The sequence below is a fragment of the Lipophrys pholis genome (assembly GCF_963383615.2).
Source record: "Lipophrys pholis genome assembly, chromosome: 1".
Classification (NCBI taxonomy): domain Eukaryota; kingdom Metazoa; phylum Chordata; class Actinopteri; order Blenniiformes; family Blenniidae; genus Lipophrys; species Lipophrys pholis.
In genome coordinates, this window is record NC_137635.1 from 28,527,313 (window position 1) to 28,551,954 (window position 24,642).

Genomic DNA, 24,642 nt, shown 5'->3' on the forward strand with positions numbered 1-24,642 from the left:
AGAGAGAGAGAGGACAGACTGTCTTCATTTCTGGGGCGTCAGTCCAGGTATGGGGACGATTATTACTGTTGGAAAACCTTTAGAAACAGAATTTTGCCATAATATGAGCCCTCTAATTAAGGAATATGAATAATGTATTACTTTGAACTGTGAAACTTCTGTATATTTAAGATTTAATACACATAAACTGAAATATATCAGGTCTTTCTTTGTTTGCATTCTCAATATTTTCAGCTAAAATTATCTGAATATTTCTGAATAACTCTTTTTTGAATTGGATGTCATAAATATCACAAATTGATTAAAATAATTGGTGAAACTTTGGAAATGCCTTTATTCTTATGACTGAAAAAAATGACTAATAATGATGTTTGGAGTTTCTCACAGGTTTGGAAGTGAGGCGTTGCTTTCTGTTCTGTTCAGAACAAGTCTGTTCGTGGTCAGAAATACTTCATGAAGAACTTTACTGTATTTAAGAGGGACAGTCAGCTGGTGGGACGCCAGCAGGTTTTCAGTGTGACAGAAAAAAAAGGAAATGAACGTGAAATCTGGATTTTATCTACTTTGTTATGAGCTGTTAATTTGAAAAACAAATATCAGAACTGCTTGATCGGGGAAGTGAAATGAAAATAATTAGGAATAAAAATCGAAATCTTCATCTACAGTCCAGTGTAGCATGAGCATTAAATAAAGTTACTTATTTTTCTTTTCTTTTTTTTTTTTATTTGCACAAACACAGAATACCAAACTGCAGGATAGGAAAGAAGCCCGGCAGGCATCCTCCCCATCGATAAACAATACTGTAATGGAAATAAAACTAAAGACTGAAGCAACAACAATCAGAACAAACAAACGAAGAGTCAATAGAAAACAGTCACACAACATAGCAGCACAGAGTCAGTGGGATCCTATTTGATCAACAGATCGTTACATAATTTAGCCTCAAAGATGGAAGCGTTTTAAGTGAATTATCCAGAGAATTCCAGAGTTTGGGCCCACGATATTTAATAGAAAGTTGATGTTTGGATTTGAGACAGACTGGCAGCTGTGAGTCTTGGAGTCGAGGAATCGTCTGCAGTTCGAGCAGCTTGCTCGGGTTGAAGTCAACAAACAGCATCCTGACGTGGCTGTTGGGGTCTCCAGGTGGATGAGGGCTGTGGTGAGGAGAAGTGAGATGGCGTCTGGAATCGGTTTGCTCTGGGGGGGTGGAGGCCTTGATGTTGTCCAGCGTCGGCATGTTCCTTTCTATTACTGAAGGTAGAAGTACTGAGACGACAGACTGTTATGTTGTTCTGCTTCATCAGTGAGCCACGTTTCTGTCAAAAGTATGTAAATTGGTCATTACTTTTTGGCAGACTACATATGTTCAGATGTAACTCCGATTTTAGATGATCAGTTAAAGTTTGAATCTCTTCCTCATTATAGTAACGACATGAATTTGAGTCACTGTTTATTTTGTTGGAGGAATTACCTTCTGGCTCATGTTGGCCAATTAGTGAATTTAACATTGTTTGCTGCAAAAGGGTTAAAGGTTTCTGTCACGATAGAAAGCAAACTGAAACAGATGTGTATTTGATTTGATTACACTAGATGTTTGGACGAGGTTAGTCCTCTCCAGGCTGTCTTGGGGTGCTGTTGCGTGGATGGACCATCAGTTTATCATGGCGAAGAAAGCCTTTGCCTCTCGTTCTCGAGCAGCTTTTCTTCTTAGGGAACAATTCCTTTCTCTTCAGTCGGACAGCATCTGTACTGTATTCAATTATGTAGATTTTAGTACCTTTGAGACATTTTGCCCTCTGCAGCACTGCTGATCTGTCATTATATTTCCTAGACTTCACTATAATAAGTCTGCCTGCTGCTCTCCGGTGTCGTTCTCCCTGTGCTTCACTTCCATTTCTCTTAGTCACTTCCGTTTCTGCCCCGGTCTCTCCTGCTGTTTCCTGGTGTTCATCAATGAGGATTGGATTGGATCTCCAGATATTCCACAGATAAAGCGATGACACGTTCACATGCCTTGTAGATTTCAGCCTGCTTGTCATTGCAGTGCTTGGATTGTTTGCTGAGTCTGCTCTTAATGCCGTCCACCTCTGTCTGTGTATATTTAAGGCTTTGGTTTTTTTTTCTTGAACTTCTTTTAAAGTTCCTCTACCAGATCTTTAAAGTAGACTTCCTAGGTATTACATCTGCTAAGAGAATAAACCAAGACACGGAAACAAGACCATCGCCTCTCATTTCCACAAATCGCTAACCTGCAGTTTCCCAAATCGATCACACCAAAATCAATATGTTAGCAAACAAACCAGAATTTGTCGCCATCAAACCGTGTTTATGTTTAACTGAATCATCTTTGGAAACCTGCTACTGGGATATCAAAAATGATGCGCAGCAGCTCAAGCAAAAATATTTGACCCATTCAGCCTGGAAGAAATCTGGACTTTCTCAAAGAAAGAGTCTTATAGCCACGAGAATAGTCTGAAATGTTGTGAAACTGATCGTTGATCGTGTTTCCAGTTGCAAATCGAGATCTCGCAAGATCAAGTGTACAAAGGGGATCTTGTCCACACCATACCTCGGGAATGCCAAGATGTCAACCAACCCGGAGAAGTTCCACGAAATTTAAGTGCTGGAAATCCGTGTTTGTAGTGTAATGATGAATTTCCATCAGAAACGTATTGACAACATATTAGAGATGCATGTCAAGGTCTAAACCTGGGTCCTATATTTAAAAAAAAAATTGTGTGGATTCTGGAAGAGGAACCTTAATATCTTATGTACTCTTGTGTTTGATGAGTCTAGGATCTGTTTGATAAAGCCCTTGAAAACAATGCAGTCAACATATCTTTCTGTTGTTGTAGTAGTTCATTCACCTGTGAGAGTGTGACTCTTTCCTCATCAGGTTTTATGTCCAGCTTTGGTTTTGGAGGCATGACACAAGATCTAGAGCTGCTCTGTACCAGACAAGACTCTCTGGGGCTTTAGAGTTTGTCTCAACTGGCAATCCAAATCCTCCACATGGTTGTAGGGAATCTGATGTTTGTCAGATCACCTCTGGGGTACCACCTAGGAAATTATTGATATTTTTTCTTATTCTTATGAAATATGATAAATTATTGATTTGTAATTTAAATTAATTATAATTATCACAATTAATAGTAAAGCCTGAAGAATTTTGGGATGTTTGATACAGAAGAAGTCGACATTTCATTCACCTTTGTGCACATTAATAAAAACTTGTGCTCCTAACGCTGCTCTGAGAAGGTGGTGGTGCTGGTGGCAGACTGGCTGCTGGTGGCAGACTGGCTGCTGGTGGCAGACTGGCTGCTGGTGGCAGACTGGTTGCTGATGGCAGACTGGTTGCTGGTGGCAGACTGGTTGCTGGTGGCAGACTGGTTGCTGGTGGCAGACTGGTTGCTGGTGGCAGACTGGTTGCTGGTGGCAGACTGGTTGCTGATGGCAGACTTGTTGCTGGTGGCAGACTGGTTGCTGATGGCTGGGCCTGGTGTTGACTATCTATCTGCTGATTCTGGCGGGCTAGTTGCTGGTCGTACCTGCTGGTGGTGGCAGGATTATATATGCCAATAACTGCCTTTGTTGAAGTTTAATGACACTTGAACGAAGTTGAACTCGGTTTTCTCTTCTTGTTTTCCTCCTTCGCAGTGAAGCGACCCAGTGTGTGATGCTCTACTCCAGACAGGGAACCACAGACACCATCGAGGAGGCGGAGGACGAGCAGGACCAGGGGGAGGACAAGCTGGACCAGGGGGAGGACAAGCTGGACCAGGAGGGTGACCAGCAGGGGCAGGACGAGCTGCACCAGGAGGATGAGCAAGACCAGGCAGAAGATGAGCTGGACCAGGTGGAGAGTGAGCAGCACCAGGGGGAGGGCGAGCAGCACCAGGGGGAGGGCGGGCAGCACCAGGAGGATGGCAAGCAGCACCAGGGGGAGGGCGAGCAGAACCAAGAGGAGGACGAGCAGAACCAGGAGGAGGACGACCAGGCAGTTTCCTGGCAGTTCACACAGTTTGAGGAGAGTGATGGAGAACCCAGGGAGAAAGAAGAGGAGCAGGAGGTGGAGGAAAGACAAAGAGTGGGAGTAGCAGAGAAGGCTCCCTGGGAGTCCTTTGGCCCCGATGAGGGCCCGTCCCTCAGGCGGGACGCGGAGGATTCTGCCGGCTTCATCACAGAGAGCGAGGACTTCCTGCAGACGAGCTCTCAGGGTGGGCTGCTCTACACGCCCGATACCGACGCGTCCAAAGCTTCCGACGCCGACGTGCCTCCCAGTTACAGCAAGGCGGTCAGTTTTGATCGTCTGGAGGTGAGCGACGACGAGAGCGACACAGACAGGAAGAGGCGCATGCTCATGACCTCCGACAGCCGCTCAGACAGCCGCTCAGACATCATGCTGCCGTCCATGACCACCGAGCTGACTGCCAGCGAGCTGCTCCTCAACAAGTGAGTCCAGACACTGTTCAGGCACGTTCTGACCACAGGGACCAGTTTCTAGTGTCAGGTCCAATACCGTGCAGGATAATCTCCTTGCTCCATTACCTGAAGCTCGACATGATATCTTTCCTGCCTCCATGTTCAGTTGATTAAAGAAGTCAACAGCCGGTATTCTCTCATGTCCATTCTCCCTTAAATTGTCTTTAAATCAATTCTTACAAATTATCATGAAAAAAAAAAAAACATCAAACATAGATCTCGTTCTCGAGAGTCGTAGGAACATTGTTGTTGTAGATAAATTTAACAGCGGAGAGTTTAAGACATTAACCTCCTGCAGAGAAGACAATCAAAATCTCCTGTTTTGGGGTGCGCCCCCTTGTGGACAATTCTGGTTTGAACAAAGAAGCCAAACAAATAAACTCCAGATTTTCAGGCAAGTTTCAACTGAGGCCCAGCACCAATATGCATGTTTTAACAGAGAAAATGTTGATTTCAGGGTGATGACTCTGTGGTTACATTAAAAAGCAACAGCAAAAGTAAAATAGGCTATAAAATATGGGTGATTCAGTTGTATATTAGTGCTAGAAGGGACAGGAAAAGTAAGCTCAGTGATGCAAAGTGGCAAAAAGGAAAAATGTGGTAAATGCGCAGTGGCAGTAAATCCTGATTTCCATCAGGCATCGATGTACTCGCTGCCATTTTTACACATTTGTGGTGTTTCCACCAGAAGCAGCTCTCTGACCTACTCTCCTGACTGTACAAAGCAGGTTGGAAGTAGAGAGGAAATCAGAGCAGTCAGGATTTACCTACACAGAAGGGAAAGTGAATCTGGTGGTTTATATACTAAAACAACTGTATTTCACTTTATTTGAGGAACATCATAGAATGGCAACCAGCTAGAAGTCTGTAGTGATGTGTGGTGAATGATCGTGAACAATTATTTTCATCTTATTAAAATGCTTCTTTTTTTTTCAAAGTAATTCTAAGAATAAGAATTTAAGATTCAAGGATTCTTTATTGACACTGTTACATGACATGGTATGAAATTCTGTATTCGAGGCCCGGTCGACACGAAACATAAATAACTAAAGAATGCAATCGAATAAAATAAGAGAGTCACATAGAATAGGACAGCATTAGCTGTATTTCAATACTCAAACTCGTACTTGGTCTGTAAATATAAGTGGTATGTGCACAACAAGCCTCTTCCTGTGTGCAGGATGTTTTATGACGAGGAGCTGGACCAGTCCGATAAGTTCTACCAGTGCCAGCCTCTCATCCTGCAGCTCTGCTACGCCCTCTACAACATGCTGGTGGCGCACTCGGAGCAGGTGTGCTACCTGGTCATCATCATCAACCACATGGTGTCGGCCTCCTGCGCCACGCTGGTCCTCCCCATCACCATCTTCCTCTGGGCCATGCTGTCGGTGCCTCGGCCCAGCAAGCGCTACTGGATGACCGCCATCATCTACACCGAGGTGACTGTTTCTTCAAAGGATTGCAATCCTTGGCCCCATTGTTCAGATAAAATACAAGTCACACAATCTTTAAGACATGTTTCAGTCAGGCTTTAGTAAACGCCACTCCACAGAAACTGCACTTCCTCTCGGTCGGATAATCCAGCACTCCAGTCCTGTCTCATACCATCTCTTTGCTGAAGACCTTCAGTTGTGCTGTTTGTTTAAGGCTTCTGAAGCATACAAACTGAGCTCTTTAACCAACTGCTTGGCACCAGCTAAACAGTGGCGAAGCGGCAACAGCCTTCAACTGAACTCTGAAAAAACGGAGGCACTTCTTATTGCCCCAGACGTGCAACACTTGGGTGAACTCAGCCTCTTTAACAAAACGAAACTGAGGATTCTTGGGGTGACCTTTGATCAAACTATGTCACTAGAGCACCATTGAAGACAGCTGGTTAAAAGCTGCGCAACATTGCTAAGCTCAGGCCCATGGTGTCTAAGGGGGAGCTTGAAATGATCATCCATGCGTCTGTTTCCTCACGGCTAGACCACAGCAACAGCCTGTTCACCTGCCTTAACAGGAAAGAGTTGGCTCGCCTTCAGTATGTCCAAAACTCTGCTGCAAGGCTGCTGACCAGCACCAACAAGAGGTCCTACATCACACCTCCATTAAAGTCTCTTCACTGGCTCCCTGTTGTGTATCGTGTCCAATTTAAAATCTTGGTCCTGACCTTCCGAGCCCTACATGGCCGGGTCCCCGCCTACATCACAGAATTAATTAAGTCCTACAGCCCAGCTGGAGGACTGAGGTCGTCTGGGCAGTTCCTGCTCGTGATCCCACCTACCCGCTTTAAAACTCGGGGAGGCCAATCCTTTAACGCCACCGTACCCCGCCTTTGGAACGCGCTTCCTTTACACCTGCGCTCCCTGGCCTCAGTCCATGCTTTTAAAAAGCACCTGAAAACGTTTTTGTTCCAACAAGTATTTTAGACTGAGCTGACGCTGCAATGTGTCGCTGCACTCTAAGCATTTCATACGTCCCTATTTGAGCACAGTTGTTTGAGTTTTATGTACCCTTAGTACTGTGAAGCATTTTAGACCAATGTGTTGAGTTACATCCTATGCATTTTAAGCTTTTTTAAACTTTGTACTTGATCGCATGATCTTTTAGATATGTCTACGTTTGTGAAGCACTTTGTGACCACTGTCTGCGAAAAGCGCTATATAAATAAAGTTTACTTACTTACTTACTCATTAAGAAATAAAATGTTAATTTTCATAACATATAAACAAAAGAAACAAGCCTGTGAAATATTCTAATAATATGAAAACTGGACGTTTTTTCTTCTTCTTTGTGTTTTCCCTGCAGGTCACCATCGTCACCAAGTACTTCTTTCAGTTTGGCTTCTTCCCCTTCAACCAGAACAAGATGGAAAAATCTAAACCGTATCACCCTCCCAACATCATCGGCGTGGAGAAGAAAGACGGCTACGTCCACTACGACCTGGTTCAGTTACTGGCCCTCTTCTTCCACAGGTCCATCCTGAAGGTGAAGAAACTCAACAATATGTGAAGTCTGTCAAATCTGAACATTATTCTAAACACTGACCTCACATCAGGTGTGAGGGAATAACTGTCAATCCCTTTTCAAACTTTATTATATTATATGAATCTTGGGAAAAGTACTTCCGTCCAGGCAGCTTGATCTGGGCACCTCTGGGTTTTTTTGGTGACCCACTGTCTCGGTGCGCTGCTCGCCATCTGGACTTTAGTTTCACTTCCGAAGCCGTCATGTGACAACATCACATCCCGAACTTTTATTAACTGTCATCTCCCGGAACAACACTTAAGAAAAACATTTTAGCTTCCAAATAGTTTCAATAGTACTGAATGGAAAGCTCAACCATACACACACAGATGCTGGACAATCATCTTATTTAGGCATTAAAGACCAGTATACCAGTTTACCGATATATCAGCCCCCTACGGGCCTGATATATGACAGTAATGAAATTGATATCGTTGCTATTTTTAGAAACCGCAGGATACCTCATTACCATATTATCAGCCAACTTTAGTGTGCATATGTTCTCTCTCTGGTCATCAGTGTCACGGTCTGTGGGACGAAGACGACCCCAAAGAGACGAAGGAGCCTCCTCATCAGAGTGAGTCTGAGGATGAGAGGAAAGACAAAGAGGAGAGTGAGAAGGAGTCGGAGTCTGCCTCCTCATTCATCAGTGAGCGGCGGGGCTCCGCCCACACCCTCAAATCCATCAACTTCGGGACGTCCATCGACTCAGGACAGGTCCAGGTGCAGTACCCGCAGCCGCAGACCTACCAGAGACGCAAGAGCTCCAGTGGAGGCTCGTACATCTCCCATCGATCCCTCCATTCTTCTGCAAGGTCCAAGAGAGGTGAATACCCTCCTCTCCGAAGCAGACATCATGCAGGCCTGGTCCAAACCAACACATCACACCGCTTTCTGCTTAAAAGAAGCAACACGACGACCCGTGAATAACATAGCCAGGATATCTCTCGGTTACCTGGGCTGACTTACACAGACATGCAAGATCCTGATAAGCAGTAACAGGAAGCAGGTTAACAACTCGCTTCTTTTCCTCCAGCATCAGTGCACATGATAGGGGCGGAGTTTGCAGCGTCTGACCAATCACACACACACACGGAGAACCTAAGCAGAGCCTCTTACATTACTATAGAGGAGCAATTACTCTCTGAAAATATGAAGAATAAAACACATCCACCAGGCTAAAAGTAACACTCTGGCCGGGTTCATTCATGGAACAATATAAACGGACAGGCATGGCACTGTGATCACACAGTTTTACTTTATAATGGCAGGAACGTTTCAGAAAGAATTTCATCACTGCTCTTCTTTTATTTAAAATTTTCTGTGTGAGTGTGTTTTGAGGCTGAGTTTGTTTTGTGTTGGAATATTACTTCATCACCGCGACGGCATGACCAGTTTTGGTTCCATAAATTCCTGTTTCTGCAGTTCTGTCAGGCGCGACATTATTATTAAGCTCATTATTCCAGATCAACCTTCATGGAGCGAAACAGACTTGGAACAAGTCAAGAACTAAAACATCCCTCAAAACCTCAGGGACAAGGCTTTATTTTATTATGTCAAAAACTCTTTCTCCTCTCTGCTCCGCTGTGCTCAGCTCTAAACTGTCTTGTGTTTGGTGCTATACAGTTATAGTTGAATTGAATTGAAACAGTGCACCAATCACAATCATCTAAGAATGGGCAGGTCCTTTTCCAAGTGATCTGATTGGTCAGGAGACGGAGCTCTCACCTATTATCAATGACATAACCTCTTTCGGAGCAGGTAAGACATTCAGAGTCAATTACCAGGGTGATTTATCCTTTCAATAAGTGAAAGAGTATTGTAGTATGAAAAACGCAAGGTTAATCCTTGAAGTTCTCTTAATAAGAGAAAGTGCAGTTGTCAATAGTGCCCAGGACATTTAGAGTCTCCATACTGTGGGTGCAAACTGGAATATGGCCCCACACATGCACGAGGAGAACCTGCAAACTGCAGTGAAATACCACCAAGATGATGATGATGAAGTATTTGTACTTGTATCGCACAAACCTCCATCCTCTTCTGGACTTCTGGTTTGGATGTTTTCTGTGTTTTTGACTCTCAGGCTGCTTCATCACAGTTCATTAACGGGCTGAAATGTAAATTGCTTCCACAGGAAGTACCACTTCCCACAACAGCAGCCGCAAGTACGGCAGCGAGGCCGGCGTCCACCAGAAGACCCGCAAACAGATGATCATGGAGAAACTGAGGGAGCAGCTCATCAAAGCAAAGGCTTTCATCATCAAGCGGTGGGAAAACGATCAGCGGAAGCTGAAGATTTTGTGTCCGGTAGAGTCCACTCACTGGTGTTTCCAGGCTGAGACGGTCCAGGTGTAACGGTCTGGGGGAACATGAGGACACAAGCAGCTCAGACCTGTTTTTAATCCAGTTGAAATCCAACTGGATGGTTTGGTTTTTGTATTTGTATTTGTGGATTCAAGTTGCATACAAAAGATTTTAATGCTTAAAAAAGAAATTTGACTCGAGAAAAATCACTTTTCCACAATAATACTTATTAGTATTAATACTTAATAGTACTATAAGTATTTGTCTTCATCTGGTCACTTCATTGATCTGATTCACTGCTTTAAGTGCCGGTACTCCCCTTAGTGACCTGCTGTCGGTCTCTCATACAAATGTGAGACAAAAACATAATATTCAGCGACTTGCACAGACATTTTGTGCCGCTGGTGCTCAATGTAAAATATGGGCACCTTGTACAGCGTGTGGATACATGTAAGATATTTATTTAAATATTGGCAGATTTAAAAAAAATTCCCTAAAAAGAAAATCAAAGGAAATATTGGGAGTGAGCGAGAGATGAGCGGAAGTTACTATGCACCATCCTGAATGAGTAAGGATATACTTTTATTGTCCTTGTGGGGGGATTTTGGATTTTTTATTTATTTTTATTTTTTATTTTTTTAATCAGCCTGTACAGCATTACATGTATTGGGTGTAGTTTAAATGTGTAATTGTTTAAAAAAAAAATAAAATCTGCAGTGAATCCGTTTGAAAATTGACACAGAGGTACCTGAGGGAAATGTAGAACAAGAATGTGGTGCAGTTTGCTGAAAACGATTAGATTTTTTAGGGAATTTAAAAAAAAAAACCTGCCATGACAACAATATTTCAATTAGGTGTGATTGTGGGAAAAAAATGCTGTCGTGAATCTACTTGAAAATTGACACAGTGGTACCTGGGGTCGTGTAGGAATGGACAGGACAGGAATGTGGTGCAGTTTGCTGAAGTCTAGTTGAATTGGATTTTTAGGAAATGTCCTGCCTGTACATTGATAGAACGTTTTGTGTGTTTAAGGTGTTTAATTGTGAAAGATGTTGATGTTGTCGATGATCACGTCAATATGGGCCACAGACAGTAGAGTGTACACTAATTTAAAAAAAATTATATAAGCTGCACCACCAAATTACAGAGCACAGGTGTCCACGTTGTAACGGGGCATGAATTTCACTGCGGGATTGCAGTGTTTCGTTTTTTTAAGAAAAAACGGCTTCCATGGTGGGGCGACGGATGGGCGGGAAAGAGAGAGCAAGGGCAAGGGAATAACTGCAAAAATACACAAATACTGAGGGTTTTTATTTCTGTTCATAAAGTATTTTCTGAGGAGGAGGTTGCTCAGCCACGGAGCGCAGCAGGTTGGAGTTACGTGATGCACCTGAAGGCATCACTCCTGTATTATCAGCATGTAACTTGTTTACCCGTAAAAATCCATAAATTAGCATCATTTTTTGAGCAGGACAGTTCCGGTACGTGCCGTATACTAGAAAAAAGTCCTGGTACGCTGAGGGGTAGAATTTAAAAGTGCCAGTTCTGCGTAGCAGTGCAGACCGGCCCACTTAAAGAACTGATCTGAGTGAATCATTTTGTCCTGTTCACATGAAGACTGAATCAAGTGATCATAATATCCTCCCATTCAGTCAGCGCATTGGTCCCAGAATGCTTTGTGGCATGATCACATCCTCGCCCAGCTTCAGCAGGAAGTGTTGAAGATGACTCGTTGGCTGTTTGTGTTTCTGTAGCAAGTCACTTTCTCTTTGTTCTGTCTGATCAGGAAAAGGCAATTCTATGTTTGAGAGCAGCGTTTCTTCTTACTTTTCTCCATCAGTGTGTGTGAAGCATTAGGTTGAGATGTTGAACAGGTCATGGGCACGATTACGTCACCTCCTCCTAATGTCAGCCCGATAGAGCCGATCTAATGGGATTCAAGTGTTTCACTTGTCCACGTCATCGCGGGTGAAGTTAATAAGTCGTGTTCTTGATGCAGGTTTTTGGAGATCTACCTTCCCATGAAGCAGTTCTTCTATAACCTGATTCATCCAGACTACAGCGCCGTCACTGACGTCTACGTGCTGATGTTCCTCGCTGACACGGTCAACTTCATCATCATCGTTTTTGGATTCGCTGCGTTTGGTGTACGTTTCACCCCGAAGTCACAGCTTTCCGCTGAACGTCACGCAATTTTTGTTTATTGAATAACTAACGGGCCCTTTTTAATCCACAGAAACACTCGTCGGCGGACATCACCTCGTCTCTGTCGGAGGATCAGGTCCCGGGACCGTTCCTGGTCATGGTTCTGATCCAGTTTGGTACCATGGTGGTGGACCGCGCCCTCTACCTCCGAAAGTCTGTCATGGGGAAGGTCATCTTCCAGGTCATCCTGGTCTTTGGAATCCACTTCTGGATGTTTTTCATCCTGCCAGGCATCACAGAAAAGTAAGAACCAAGACCAGTAGAGTTCTGTCTCTATTGTTTCTCTCATTTGATTTACAATTACCGTGTTTTCTAGAGTAGAAGTCGGATCTGTTAAAAATGCATCACCTCCTTAGTTTTCTTCTTCACGGTAACAGTTTCTTTTCTCACTCTGTAGTTTCTCTCACACTCTGAACTCTTTCTGTTTTCTTCCCGTTTTCTAGTTTTACTTTAAATTCAGCTGTGGACATTTGATTTTCTTGAGACATTTCGTCGCTCTGTCACTTTAATTGAATAGTTATGGAGGTTTTTCTGTGGTGCTGTAGCAGCTTTCTGTGGTCATACAGTGACATCTAGTGGTCAAAGGTGGTATGTACAGCTCGATTTTGATGAATAAGTTGCTTATGTAGTAGACATCATATGAGCAACTCTACAATTAAAAGGAGTGTGATTCGTAGTCTGGAAAATACTGAATTTATTTTATTTCTGCATTTTAAGATTTTCTGATATTTGGCAGCATGAAGCTATTCTCACTTATAGTGTGCATAAGATACAGACCTCATGACCTCTACTGTGTGTTATTCTTCTCTTTAATTCACCTTTTTTCTTGGTACTGATTCTTAAAAAAAAAGATTTTCTTTAGAACAAATCTCTGAATGTGCCTTTGTATTTCCTTCATATCCACTTCAGCAAGTTGCTCCTCACTGTGTCTGGAGGGTGTAGTTTTGAAAATCTCTGTGCCTTTCTTCCCTCTCAGGCGTTTCAGTAAGAACACGGTGGCTCAGATGTGGTATTTTGTTAAGTGCATCTACTTCGGCCTGTCGGCCTATCAGATCCGCTGCGGTTATCCCACCCGCGTTCTGGGGAACTTCCTGACAAAGAGCTACAATTATGTCAACCTCTTCCTGTTCCAGGGGTGAGTTTCATTTCTTCCAGCTGGACAAACAGGTCCGAGGCGCCGCTCCTTTAAGGACGCTTCACTGCTGCATGTGCTCGCTTCCAGGGCTCAGGATTAATGTCATTACTTACCAGGAAACTCTTTTACAGTCAGTTTGTTAAAGTGGGCTTCTATCATGTTTTCTCCTTTTTACTGAAAAAAGGTTTTAATCTTTAGAAAACTACATCTTATTGATTACATCATTTTTAATATAGACTGTTTGTTCTCAATATAGCAGATATTTAGAGAAAATAGTACTCCTAAATTTCTACTTCAGTCGAAGTCTGGACTTGTGTAAAAGTAGGATTTGTTAAACTGTTTGTCCCTATGAATTCTCCAACTTGATCAGCAGCAATAACATCAAACACAATCCAACTTGTATTATAGTGAAGAAACAAAAGGGTGAAAGAATTTCCCTCTGGGATTAATTAAGGATTTATATTCTGTTCTAACTTTATTCAAACATTTTATAATGTCATTGAAAATGTTAACTTTGAGACGCTTTATGGTTTGAATTAAACTTAATGTCACGAGGACTGTAACATCTTGAAATAGAATCTAAAATGACCAAAACGATCTCATTAAAAAAAAACCTTTGTCACACTGGCTTTAAATCACTGTATTCTATTCTCGTGTTTATTGGTCTCTGTCACCAAGTTCTACTTCTGTCTCTCGTGTCAAGTCGTCATTCAAACAGGTGGAAACAAATATCCAGCTTTTGGAATGAAAGGAAGTACAAATATCTAAATTGATTTAAGTTCCATCAAAGTATTCAATCTCACATCCATAAATTAATATACAAAAGTTATTCAAGCATTCTGTCACGTTACTGCTTTTCTTCCTCACAGTGAAATTATTCCCTGTCACATGATCAGTTTCCTCGATGGGGGTCTTTTTTTAGGAAGTTAAGAAATTAATAAAATCTTCATTTGGTCTCAAACAAAATAAAGGTGTTTTATTAAGTTGCAGACACATTATTGTACTTTATTCCAGAGTCAATCTACTTCAATGTCAGCATCAGGTTTATCTATAAATATCGATATACATACTTCCATAATGAATATATAAAAAAGAACAATATCGTACTGATACACAAACTTTAATTCATTAAACCTATTTTTACAAACCTGGTTATTATTTAATATTTCAGCATTTTTATCTAGACTGGATTGAATAATTTGTTAGATTTAATATATTCAAGCCGCTTTCTCCCACAGTGTTTAATTGTTTTCTATATACAAATGAAAACACAGCCAGAATGATGCACGAGTGTTTATGAAGGAAGTCCTGAATGGACGGAGATGAATGGAAGCGTTGTGTCGGTTCCAGCTTCCGCCTGGTTCCCTTCCTGACGGAGCTGCGAGCCGTGATGGACTGGGTGTGGACGGACACGTCGCTGTCTCTGTCCAGCTGGATCTGTGTGGAGGACATCTACGCTCACATCTTCATCCTCAAGTGTTGGAGGGAGTCCGAGAAGGTTTTTCTAAGCATCCTGTTTCCCTTCCGCCTGCTTCAGGCTGAAATTCACTCAGATTACTCAGATTACTGCTTTTCTCCTCCACATGAACTTTTATAATCCCATTCCAATCCCAGTCTCTCCCTGTCTTCTCCTGCCCCCTCTACACACACACACGTGTGCGTTCAGCACACACACACTCACCTCTCTCTCGCCTCGCCTCGTTTTCCTTCAGTTGAGGGAAAACTGAATTCGGTCTGGAGGTTTTATCAATAAGATGAACGTGAGTGACGAGGTCACATAAACCTTTTAGGAAACCTGATCGTCATTGGCGCTTAGTAGTAGTGTCTTTGACACTGATGCAGGAGGTTGCGGGTTCGACTCCCAAGCAAGACACTATATTTATTTATTTTTGATCGGCGAGTTCCCAGGTAACGACGGGCAAAGCGTGGCATGCGGCTCGTCCACGCCTGCCGTAGATGTGCTGATTTGCCTGCGGTAGCGAGCGGGACGTTTACCGCCGCTGTGGTGTCCCTGCAGAAGTACCCGCAGCCACGAGGCCAGAAGAAGAAGAAGGTGGTGAAGTACGGCATGGGAGGGATGATCGTGGTTCTGCTGATCTGCATCGTCTGGTTCCCGCTGCTCTTCATGTCGCTGGTCAAGTCTGTCGCCGGAGTGGTCAACGCGCCGATGGACGTCTCCTTCCAAATCACACTGGCCGGATTCCAGGTGCCCGCACTTCTTCTCTAATGGAATCGTTCTGACAAAGAGGGACGTTTACGGCTGCGTTCACTGCAGGGCGCAAGAATTTTGATCAGGAGAAGAGGGACAAGCTCCAGAAACAAATCTGTGTAAACCTGATTGATTCTAAAAACCCTCCTGTCCCCACAGCCCATCTTCACCATGAGCGCTCAGCAGAAACAGCTGCAGAGCGTGGAGGCGGCAGACTTTGAGAAGTTCAAGTTGTCTTATTTTCAGTTTGATGTAAGTACGACTCAACCACAAGACGGATTGAAATACCATCAACTCCCTCGTCAATATGATAGAAACCAGTGGACATGACTCGTTAGACGGTGGTTTAGTGACGCTCCTTTAACTTCTCACACAGAAGCTGAACATTCCCGTCTGTGAGCTCAGCCTTTATTCTGCTTTTTGCTCATTTTAAAGTTCCTCAGAGTAAATGGGACTGAAATCTCTTTTATAATAATGTTCTAATTGTTTCTGTTGATATGACAAATGAATTATTTTAAAGTTTGATTTAATTCATATAATATATTATGTCTTATTCTTATTGCAACTTATACAAATTTGATGTTATTCAAATACTTCCAGTCAGACTCAAAGTGTTTCCACAGGAAGGAGCAAAAAGTCTGATGAATATCAGACTGTCCTGGGGGTTCGACGGGGAGATAAAGTTTGATCGATATTCTTAATGTTTGTCTAATAATGAAGTTGTTCCTTTATACTGAAGGTTTTCCTATTTCTGAGCTCTTCAGAGGTTGATTCCTTCCTTTCTAAAACTGGAGACACAGTTTCATCAACAAAAGTCTCAGCGTGACACTAACATGATCGTTTCTCAGTCCATCACCCAGAAAGTCTCATAACTATTCCTTAATTAAAACAAATTCAATTATTACTGCTGTTGATATTGTTTTTCATAATTGATATATATTCTTGGTATTCTTTTCTTTTGCACCAGTTTTATCACGGTCCTGTCTTGACTTCAATGTTTGAAGAACATTTTACAGATTATTATTTTTTTGTTGTAATCTGTCAAAAAAAAAAAGGTACCAAATATTAAGTCTAAAGGAATTTAACCCTTTAAACACTAGTGTGATTATTTGAGTTCACTGCTGTTTTGAATAACAACCCCACCAGAAAAGGATTTATTTTCCAGAGAGCATGTTTTGGTAATACAGCATACGGGCTCTGATGTAAATGTCTCATGAAGACACATTTGTCGATCACTTCGCCATGACTAAATGCATTCGTGTGTTTTGCTGGTGAAGTTGGTGACATTGTGCCAGACGTCCGCTTGCTGTGGATGAATAAAGGGTTGTTGGGTGGTGTGCTGCCTGCAGGTGGCCCAGCAGTGGCTGGAGGGCTACATGCCGGACGACCTGGTCATCGCCGAGCTCAAAGGAAACTCCAACTCGCTGTGGACCATCAGCCCCCCCAGCAGGATGAACCTGATCGAGATGCTGAGCTCCAAGGAGAATTTCCCCATCACGGTGTCCTGGTCCGTGCTCAGGTCTGAACGCAGAGCTTCCTCCCTCTGCTCTCTGCGACTTCTTGAATTTTCTAGAAATCACAGAAGATCTGGGAGTTTTTCGTCTGAGAAAAAAAACCCTCCATAAACACAGAGCAGCAGTTCTACCATGCTTTTGTCTTACTTGTGACACATTTTAAACGGTAGAATGTTTCTTCTCTTAGAAACCTCACTCTTGGTGCCAAGGCAGAAACAGCGTCTTGGAAGCGAGTGACAAATCTGACCAACGAGGCCAAGCGGGACCTCAGGAGGCTGCTCACCGGAGAAGAGGACAACTTACAAGTGTGAGTCTCCAAACCGCCGTCTCTGCTCTCCTGGCTGAATTCATGGATTTTCTAATGCATCCAGTTCGGCTTCATGTGGCGGCTGTGTCCTGGAATGAAGGTGGAGGACAGCTCGGCAGTCAGAGACTCACTCCACCTTCACAATTAGCACATTACGTGGCCTCCAATGCGTGTCTTTGCACTGCAGGGGGAAACCAGTGGAAACCAGTAGACGAAGGGGGGGGTGCAAAATATACCGCGGCTTTCGTGGGACACATCCACATCTATTATAGCAAGCCTGAAGCCTACTGGCCTTATGTCAGCATATAGAAGCACCCCACTGAGGAAAAAATGGTTCAAAACACTTCCTCAGAGGAGCCCGAATGAAGACTTTTTGTACGTATTTGCTGGACATTGCATGGATGTCTTGTCTGGACGTCTCTGACTCCCCTGGGAATTGAACCAAACCTTCTGTGTCTGGCTGCAAGGAATCAAGTCTGTATTAATATGCGCAAAATACTTCAAGACTCAAACCAACCAGCATAGTTCAGGCTGCTGAAAAGAGTTCCCGTCCTCAGCATCCTTAAAATAAAAATGAAATAATACTATACTATAAATAATAATGAATGACCTTCAGACAGAAGCCATCACAGGCCTGAGACCTGCTTCCTTTGCTGAACCCGCCTGTTGCTGCTCCTCAGAGTCCGTCCATCTGATTTTTCTTTGTAAATCTGAAATGTACGAGTCGGTTTCCCTGTTTGAAATGCAGCGGGTGTCTGATCGAAAGGGACGTTTAGGACTCGCGCCCCCATACTTCAATAGTGAGGACAAGAATTGCATGCAGGTCGGCAAATTTATCAAAGTCAAAGAGTGATGATTCACCCTCATGCACCAATCAGACAGTAAAACTAGACTCATTTTACACATGATCATGACAAAACTATAAACAAACAAAAAACAAAAAGAGCATGTTTGTAGAAAAAAATCAGCATTTAGCCAATATTTTAGAACCCCCACCAACAATTTCAAAATTCATGTCTTCAGGGGGGGGCTCATGTCTCATTGGGGGGGCTGTCCAGGTTTACCTGTCCTCACCTATCCAGGTGTACCTGTCCTCACCTATCCAGGTGTACCTGTCCTCACCTATCCAGGTGTACTTGTCCTCACCGTTCCAAGTTCATCTGTCCTTACCTGTCCTCACCTATCCAGGTGTACCTGTCCTCACCTGTCCACGTTCACCTGTCCTTACCTGTCCTCACCTATCCAGGTGTACTTGTCCTCACCTGTCCACGTTCACCTGTCCTTACCTGTCCTCACCTATCCAGGTGTACCTGTCCTCACCTGTCCAAGTTCACCTGTCCTTACCTGTCCTCACCTATCCAGGTGTACATGTCCTCACCTGTCCAAGTTCACCTGTCCTCACCTGTCCAGGTGTACTTGCCCTCACACATTGTATCACGGGGAACAGCTGATTTGGACAAAGCTCTCGGTTATTAGATCATTTATTAGAGTTGCTGTCGCTGTGAAACACATCAGGAGATAAAGTGATAAAAATGTCCGTTTTTTCCTCCCTGCAGGACACTGACTGAAATCTTCCCTCGATACATTCGAGCTCCCAGTGACTCCGATGCGAAGCCCGTCGAACAACTTTACAAGGGTGAGAAAAACCTTTTTCCTCGTCGTGATGTGCTCGGGTCGGACTGGTGCTGCTCGTGTCTGGATGACTCCAAAGCAAAGCAGCAAACTCCAGATTAGACTGGTTCTTCAGACTTTAAACCCAACTGAGACTGATTTTTCTAGGGCGGGGACTGGATGTACACTGGTTATCTTTACTTCTGGACTCAATGTGGAGTTTAGGGTGATTTTATGTCAATTCAAATAGTTTTAGACTGGTTTTCTAAAGTTTACGCCAGATTTAGACTGGTTTTCTAGTGGTTCTGGCTGGTTTTAGACTGGCTTCAGGTGGGTTTTGTGGAATTTAGACTGAATTCATGTGAATGAAAATCGTTTTCAACTGGTTTACTGAGGTGGGGACTGGCTTCAGACTGCTTTTATTTACTTCTGGACTTGTTTCCGACAGATTTTTTGGAGTTTAGAATGAGTTTATTTAAATTTGAATTGGTTTTGGTATAAGTTTTGACTTGTTTTCTATCATTTAAACTCCGTTTGAACTGTCTTCTGTGGTTTAGACTGGGTTTATATTTAAACTCAACCGCATAGCTCAGTTTACTGACACTTGTTCTGAACACACATATATCATGTTTAGAATCACATTCATAAGAAATAACCCAGTATTCAACTTTTCTCACTTAATTGTTGACTATCAAAAAAAAGTTCTTCATCATCTCTTCAGTGTTATGAAAATGTTATTGTCATTAGATATTTCTATATTGTTAATAAGTTATGTAATTAACTTACTGTGTTTGGATGTGAGAGATGGATTATTTTAATTATTTATCACGTATAATAATGCTCATATTACTTAATTTTGTTTGCAGATGACAAGATGTTTGACCTGAATTTGACTCTGAAAAGAAACCAGAACGCAGATTCCTCGAAACAGATCCAGGAATGGTGGATTGTGACACAGACAGAGCCGGGCCTCATCAATGTCAGTAAAATATACAAGAACGAAGCCGGACTGGAACTGTACGTGTTCAGCGACCAAGTTAGTCCGCCCAGCCTGGGCTTCCTGGCTGGATACGGGTACGTATGACTCGCCTGTTTCAGGCCCAGAAATGTGAAAAAAACTCAATTTGATCAAATGTTGAGGCTTTAGATGTTGAGTTGGGAGGTCCAGTGAGGACGAGTGGGAAGATTAGAAGTAAAGTGAGGCTGCAATAGAGAGCTGTTAAAACATTTAGGGTTTTCTTACACCTTATGTAAAATTCACTCCATGAGACATTTCTATGACTGGCATCTTTTACTGGAATGGAAAGTAGACTTTACTTCAACTCCATGTGGAACAGCCACGAGGCAGAGCGATGATGAAGATCAGCCCTCCTATGTGGACGTACTGGAGCTCAAATCTAGAACAGTGAATCTAGAACCAAAGGTCTGTGACCTTTATGACCAAAAGAGACGCAGAGCTTCAAAACACGTTTAAATCTTTGAAATGAGGCAAACACATAAAGTTTAATTTCTAGTTTTGATATTATAGTTATGTTGCATTTAAGTTTCAATTACTGTTCAAGGTAGGAAACATTTCATTACATTTCTATTTTTCTAACTGATTTTAGTGGTTTCACTCTACTTTCAGCATTTGTTTTTAGACAATTTTAACATTTAAGCTGTTTTTACCATTTGGACTCTTTTTAAACACTTTACATGTTTTTTTTTCCACTTTTAGTGGCGTCTCCCCCGATTTCTTGTGGTTTTAGCTCTTTTTTCCCCATTTTACCTTTGCCATTTAAAGCCAAGATATAAAAAGTCCTCTGGAAAGTGATTCGTGCAAATAAAAATAAAAATAAGTTGCACATTTTGTTTAGGTGTAATTTTGTGAAACCTTCAGGAAGCGATTCAGCCACGTTGTGGTTCCAGTGCCGCAGGCTGAAGACTCCTGATCGAGTCTTAACCTTCACAGGAAAATCCACATGGGCCAGTGACAGTTACTCTGCATGACCCCAACACCACACTCAATGATGAATATTTACATGAAACCAACATGAGTTTAGAGTTAATGGGGAGAATCTCACACTGGCTGAGAGAACGGGCAGCCTGTTTTACTTTAATATAAATGTATTGAAGGTTTTTAGTCTGATATGAAAAGGGAAAAGAAAGAAGGGTTTCAGTGTTAATGTGGTATCAGGTCAGTTGAGGCAGAATTAAAGGAGAATCACGAGATTTTCCGGGGATTCTCTTTTTAATGTAATTTAAAAGAAAAAAAACTGTATTATGAAGTCCCTTCAAGCTCTGATGAGGCCTTAAAACAGGCTTGGTAATGAGGGCTGAAGTTTGCTGATCTCTATACGCCAGTGATCATTTGGTTTTGAAAAAGAGACGAGATTTAATTTTAAATCAATTTAAAGAATGAGTCTCTCCTTCATAGAAAGTTGCTGCAACCTGGTAGAATGTTTAAACTTGAAATATATCGTGCTTACTAAAATAGCCCAGATGTGTTGACATTAATTAAAATAAGTTTTTGATCTAGTTTATTTAGGCTGTCATGATGGTAGAAATATAGCAGCCTTTTATTTCCTGCATGTTTCTGCATGTCAGGTGTTTTCACTTTGTTTTTTCTTCTTTCTCTGTTTTGTTTTCACTTTCACTTCACGTTACTTGAATCCGTTTCCGTCTGTCTCGCCTGTTCAGGATCATGGGCATGTACGCCTCCGTGGTTCTGGTCATTGGAAAGTTTGTGCGCGAGTTCTTCAGCGGTATTTCCCACACCATCATGTTCGAGGAGCTGCCCAACGTGGACCGAATCCTCAAACTCTGCACCGACATCTTCCTGGTCCGAGAGACGGGGGAGCTGGACCTGGAGGAGGACATGTACGCCAAACTCATCTTCCTTTACCGCTCGCCAGAGACCATGATCAAGTGGACGCGGGAGAAAACCCAGTGAGGACGAGTCGGAGCCTTCAGGCCGCTCTGCTGCTTCAGCCTCAGAGCTGTGGAGGACCAGCGCTTCCCTCCTCAGCTGAGCTCGGATCACAGTGACACTGTTTGGGCTTTGTTTTTTTTAACTCTTTGCTGATGTCTAACAACAACAGTGACAAAACTAGAACGTGAGCACAATTTGCAGGTGCTGTATTTATCAGTGGGGTGAAACAAGCAGCTCCCGAGATCTTCTAGGACGATTTTCTTAACTTATAAAAATGACTCATGCTCAATATAAAAGGGGATTTTTAAACAGACTCGTTGCTCTCCACACCTGCCTCCAACATTTTCACCATGGCCTGGTCGGGGAGGAAACACTCAAACTGGCTACAGCATTACTCTTTAAGGGCTTCCCACTCGTGAATAAAGTGCACAATAACGACCACACAGGCACAATCTCATATTTTCTCCAACTGGATTGTGGGACTGTGCAATACCGAGCTCCTTCTTCCATGTTTGTGAAGAACACGTGGGGCGAATAAATGGACCTGAAGACACGAACAGAAAAGACTTCTTCTTTTTTTTAATGTCAGAAGCCACGCTGGAGCCTGAGAGTACAGAACATTATCAGACAATCTAACTTGCCTTATTTTGTTTTTACACCAAGAACTGAAACTCCTATGAACTACATATCTTTCTCAGGAAGAGCTGTTTTCACATATATTCATTGTACGCGTTATGTGTTGGAACATGTAGACTTTGACGGATCCGTGATGAGACTGTAGAGAAGACGAGAACTATTTAAATGGCATGATCTATAATGTGGCTGTTGTTGAGAAGGACTGAGTTTGTTCACTGCACAGTTGAACCGTGTTTCGAAGTAGGAAATCTTCCACCGTGGACTTTTTTTCCTCACAGAGAATGAGATTATTGCCAATCTTCCTCGCTCTTCACACAGGTTGGCTCGGGTCTCGGCCAGCAGAGGGCCGTTTCTCAATCAGGGTAAAATGCATCAGGTGGGAGACTCTTTGCTGTTTCTAACAGTTGTACTTGGGAACACTGGCGCCCCCTGCTGTGCATCCAGGAAGGAAGGAGCAGACAAGAAGATTCCTCACACAAAGGGCTGAGACACGGAGCCCTTTGGTCCAAACTATGCATTAGAGGACATTGTAGCATGAGTGAAAAACTTCATTATTGCCATGACTTAATTTTCAGTACATGTACATAGAGGTTACTTTAAGGCGACGAGTCACTGTGGAATGAAATGTGAAACTGTAGTGGTATGATAGAGGTCCAGAGATCTGCAAATAAAAGTGTCTGGAAAGGTGTGCAGTGTCTGTGCAGCGGCTTGCATGTGGAACCGGAGTGTGAGTAGGGGTGGGAATCGGTTCCTGGTGTTTTTGGCAAACGATTCCCTTGTCTGTTCCGCCAGCTATGCGACGTGCATGATGATGTCATTTACCAGTGCAGCCAGCAGGAAACATGGCGGCCCACTGGCAGTTTGGTTCTATTTCACAGGAAACGATGACGACAGGGAAACTTGCCAAGTGGATGTTTCATCAAACGGAGGAAATACGACCATAATGCAGAACCATTTCCTCACACAGCATAAGATATCTTTGAATAAATATCACATCTTCTATCCGCTCCGGAGTGAACTTCAATCCAGCAGTGTTGACACGTCTTCTGCTGTTTATACTGCAGGTTTCATTTGCAAATGAGAATCGATGAAGTGAATCGTTAAGCAGAATGGAATAATGGCTTGGATTTATACAGCGTTTTTTTTGCGCTGACTCAAAGCGCGTACAGAGACCATTATACATTTACACCAGTCCCGTCAGTGATGCTAAGCTACGTTGTAGCCACAGCTGCCCTGGGGCTGCTGACAGAGGCATGGCTGCCATTTTGTGCCAACTCTGACCACCACCAACATTCATGTACCATTCATACAAGGCAATGTGGGTAAAGTGCCTTGCCCAAGGACACAATGACTTTTCGATAGAGTGGGATTCGAACTGCCAACCGTCCGGTTATTGGACGATCGACTCTAACACTGAGCCACGATCAACCCAGCGTGGAAAATGGAATCGGAATCGGAATCGTAACAATCTTATCAGCTCCCATCTTAAAGTGTGAGTGAGCGGGAATTCTCCGTACAGCCGTCAAAATGGAAGTTTAAACAAGTCAAAGTGCTTTTACATCAATAAAAACACAACGTGGCAGGCATGCAAAATAACACAACTGTATAAAAATACAGCTCCGCAATAAATAAACATGGAAATATAAAGGGAATTTATCAAATCTATACTCACAGTTTTTAATACATAAGTGTGTGTGTACAGCTTGGCTTTGAGAATCCGTTGATTTTTCAGGTATTGTTGATTTTCTGCCGTCCTGAGCTCGTCTTCTCACTGCCTCTGCCTGGACTCGTGGCAGTGGAGGGACGAAGAGGCAAGTTTTTTTATTCATTCATTCATTTGAAGCCTGATAAACTCGATAATGATGCGATACAGAGTTTGAACACTGGTGCGCCAGATTTCCCTGTCCCTTATTGTATATTTACCACTGAAGGAAGTAAAGTGCCATTCACACACCTTGATGATTGGAGGGATTTCTGATGTCACATCTGTCCAAAATATTCCCTCACTTTGACACTGATGCTCTTTTTTTTTTTTTTTATTGAGAATGTTGAGATGAGTACAACAAAGTTAAAAACATTAAAGTATAGTGCTCATCTCGCAGGGGTCAAAGTTTCAGTATCTTGGAGAGAATGAGTGTTTCATTGATTAAAAATAAATGTGCAGGAAACTTTGAGTGGAAAATAGTAAAGAACGTTGGGATCTGATGACCTGGGGGACAAAAGACTTATTAAAAGCAGTCGACAGTCAAAGAGCTGCGGAGTGGGTCAGTTTCTTTGGAAAAGCAGCAGCTGGAAGGTGACGTTGAATAAAACTAAAAC

General features: G+C 42.8%; 1 protein-coding gene across 1 annotated transcript in view; it reads left to right on the forward strand.

Moving 5' to 3' along the window:
- The window catches only part of piezo2b (piezo-type mechanosensitive ion channel component 2b), a 110,747-nt gene extending 87,430 nt beyond the window's left edge, over positions 1 to 23,317 (forward strand). Inside the window, exons 38-54 of the mRNA XM_080458208.1 lie at positions 3,658 to 3,844; positions 4,022 to 4,452; positions 5,663 to 5,921; positions 7,273 to 7,452; positions 8,011 to 8,317; positions 9,626 to 9,758; positions 11,795 to 11,942; positions 12,032 to 12,243; positions 12,977 to 13,135; positions 14,486 to 14,633; positions 15,153 to 15,341; positions 15,504 to 15,596; positions 16,694 to 16,863; positions 17,046 to 17,165; positions 18,722 to 18,801; positions 19,643 to 19,850; positions 21,456 to 23,317. Of these exons, the coding sequence (XP_080314334.1) occupies positions 3,658 to 3,844; positions 4,022 to 4,452; positions 5,663 to 5,921; positions 7,273 to 7,452; positions 8,011 to 8,317; positions 9,626 to 9,758; positions 11,795 to 11,942; positions 12,032 to 12,243; positions 12,977 to 13,135; positions 14,486 to 14,633; positions 15,153 to 15,341; positions 15,504 to 15,596; positions 16,694 to 16,863; positions 17,046 to 17,165; positions 18,722 to 18,801; positions 19,643 to 19,850; positions 21,456 to 21,708 (3,277 nt within the window). The 3' untranslated portion in view covers positions 21,709 to 23,317. The remainder of the gene's footprint in view (positions 1 to 3,657; positions 3,845 to 4,021; positions 4,453 to 5,662; positions 5,922 to 7,272; positions 7,453 to 8,010; positions 8,318 to 9,625; positions 9,759 to 11,794; positions 11,943 to 12,031; positions 12,244 to 12,976; positions 13,136 to 14,485; positions 14,634 to 15,152; positions 15,342 to 15,503; positions 15,597 to 16,693; positions 16,864 to 17,045; positions 17,166 to 18,721; positions 18,802 to 19,642; positions 19,851 to 21,455) is intronic.
- Positions 23,318 to 24,642: the final 1,325 nt, after the last annotated feature.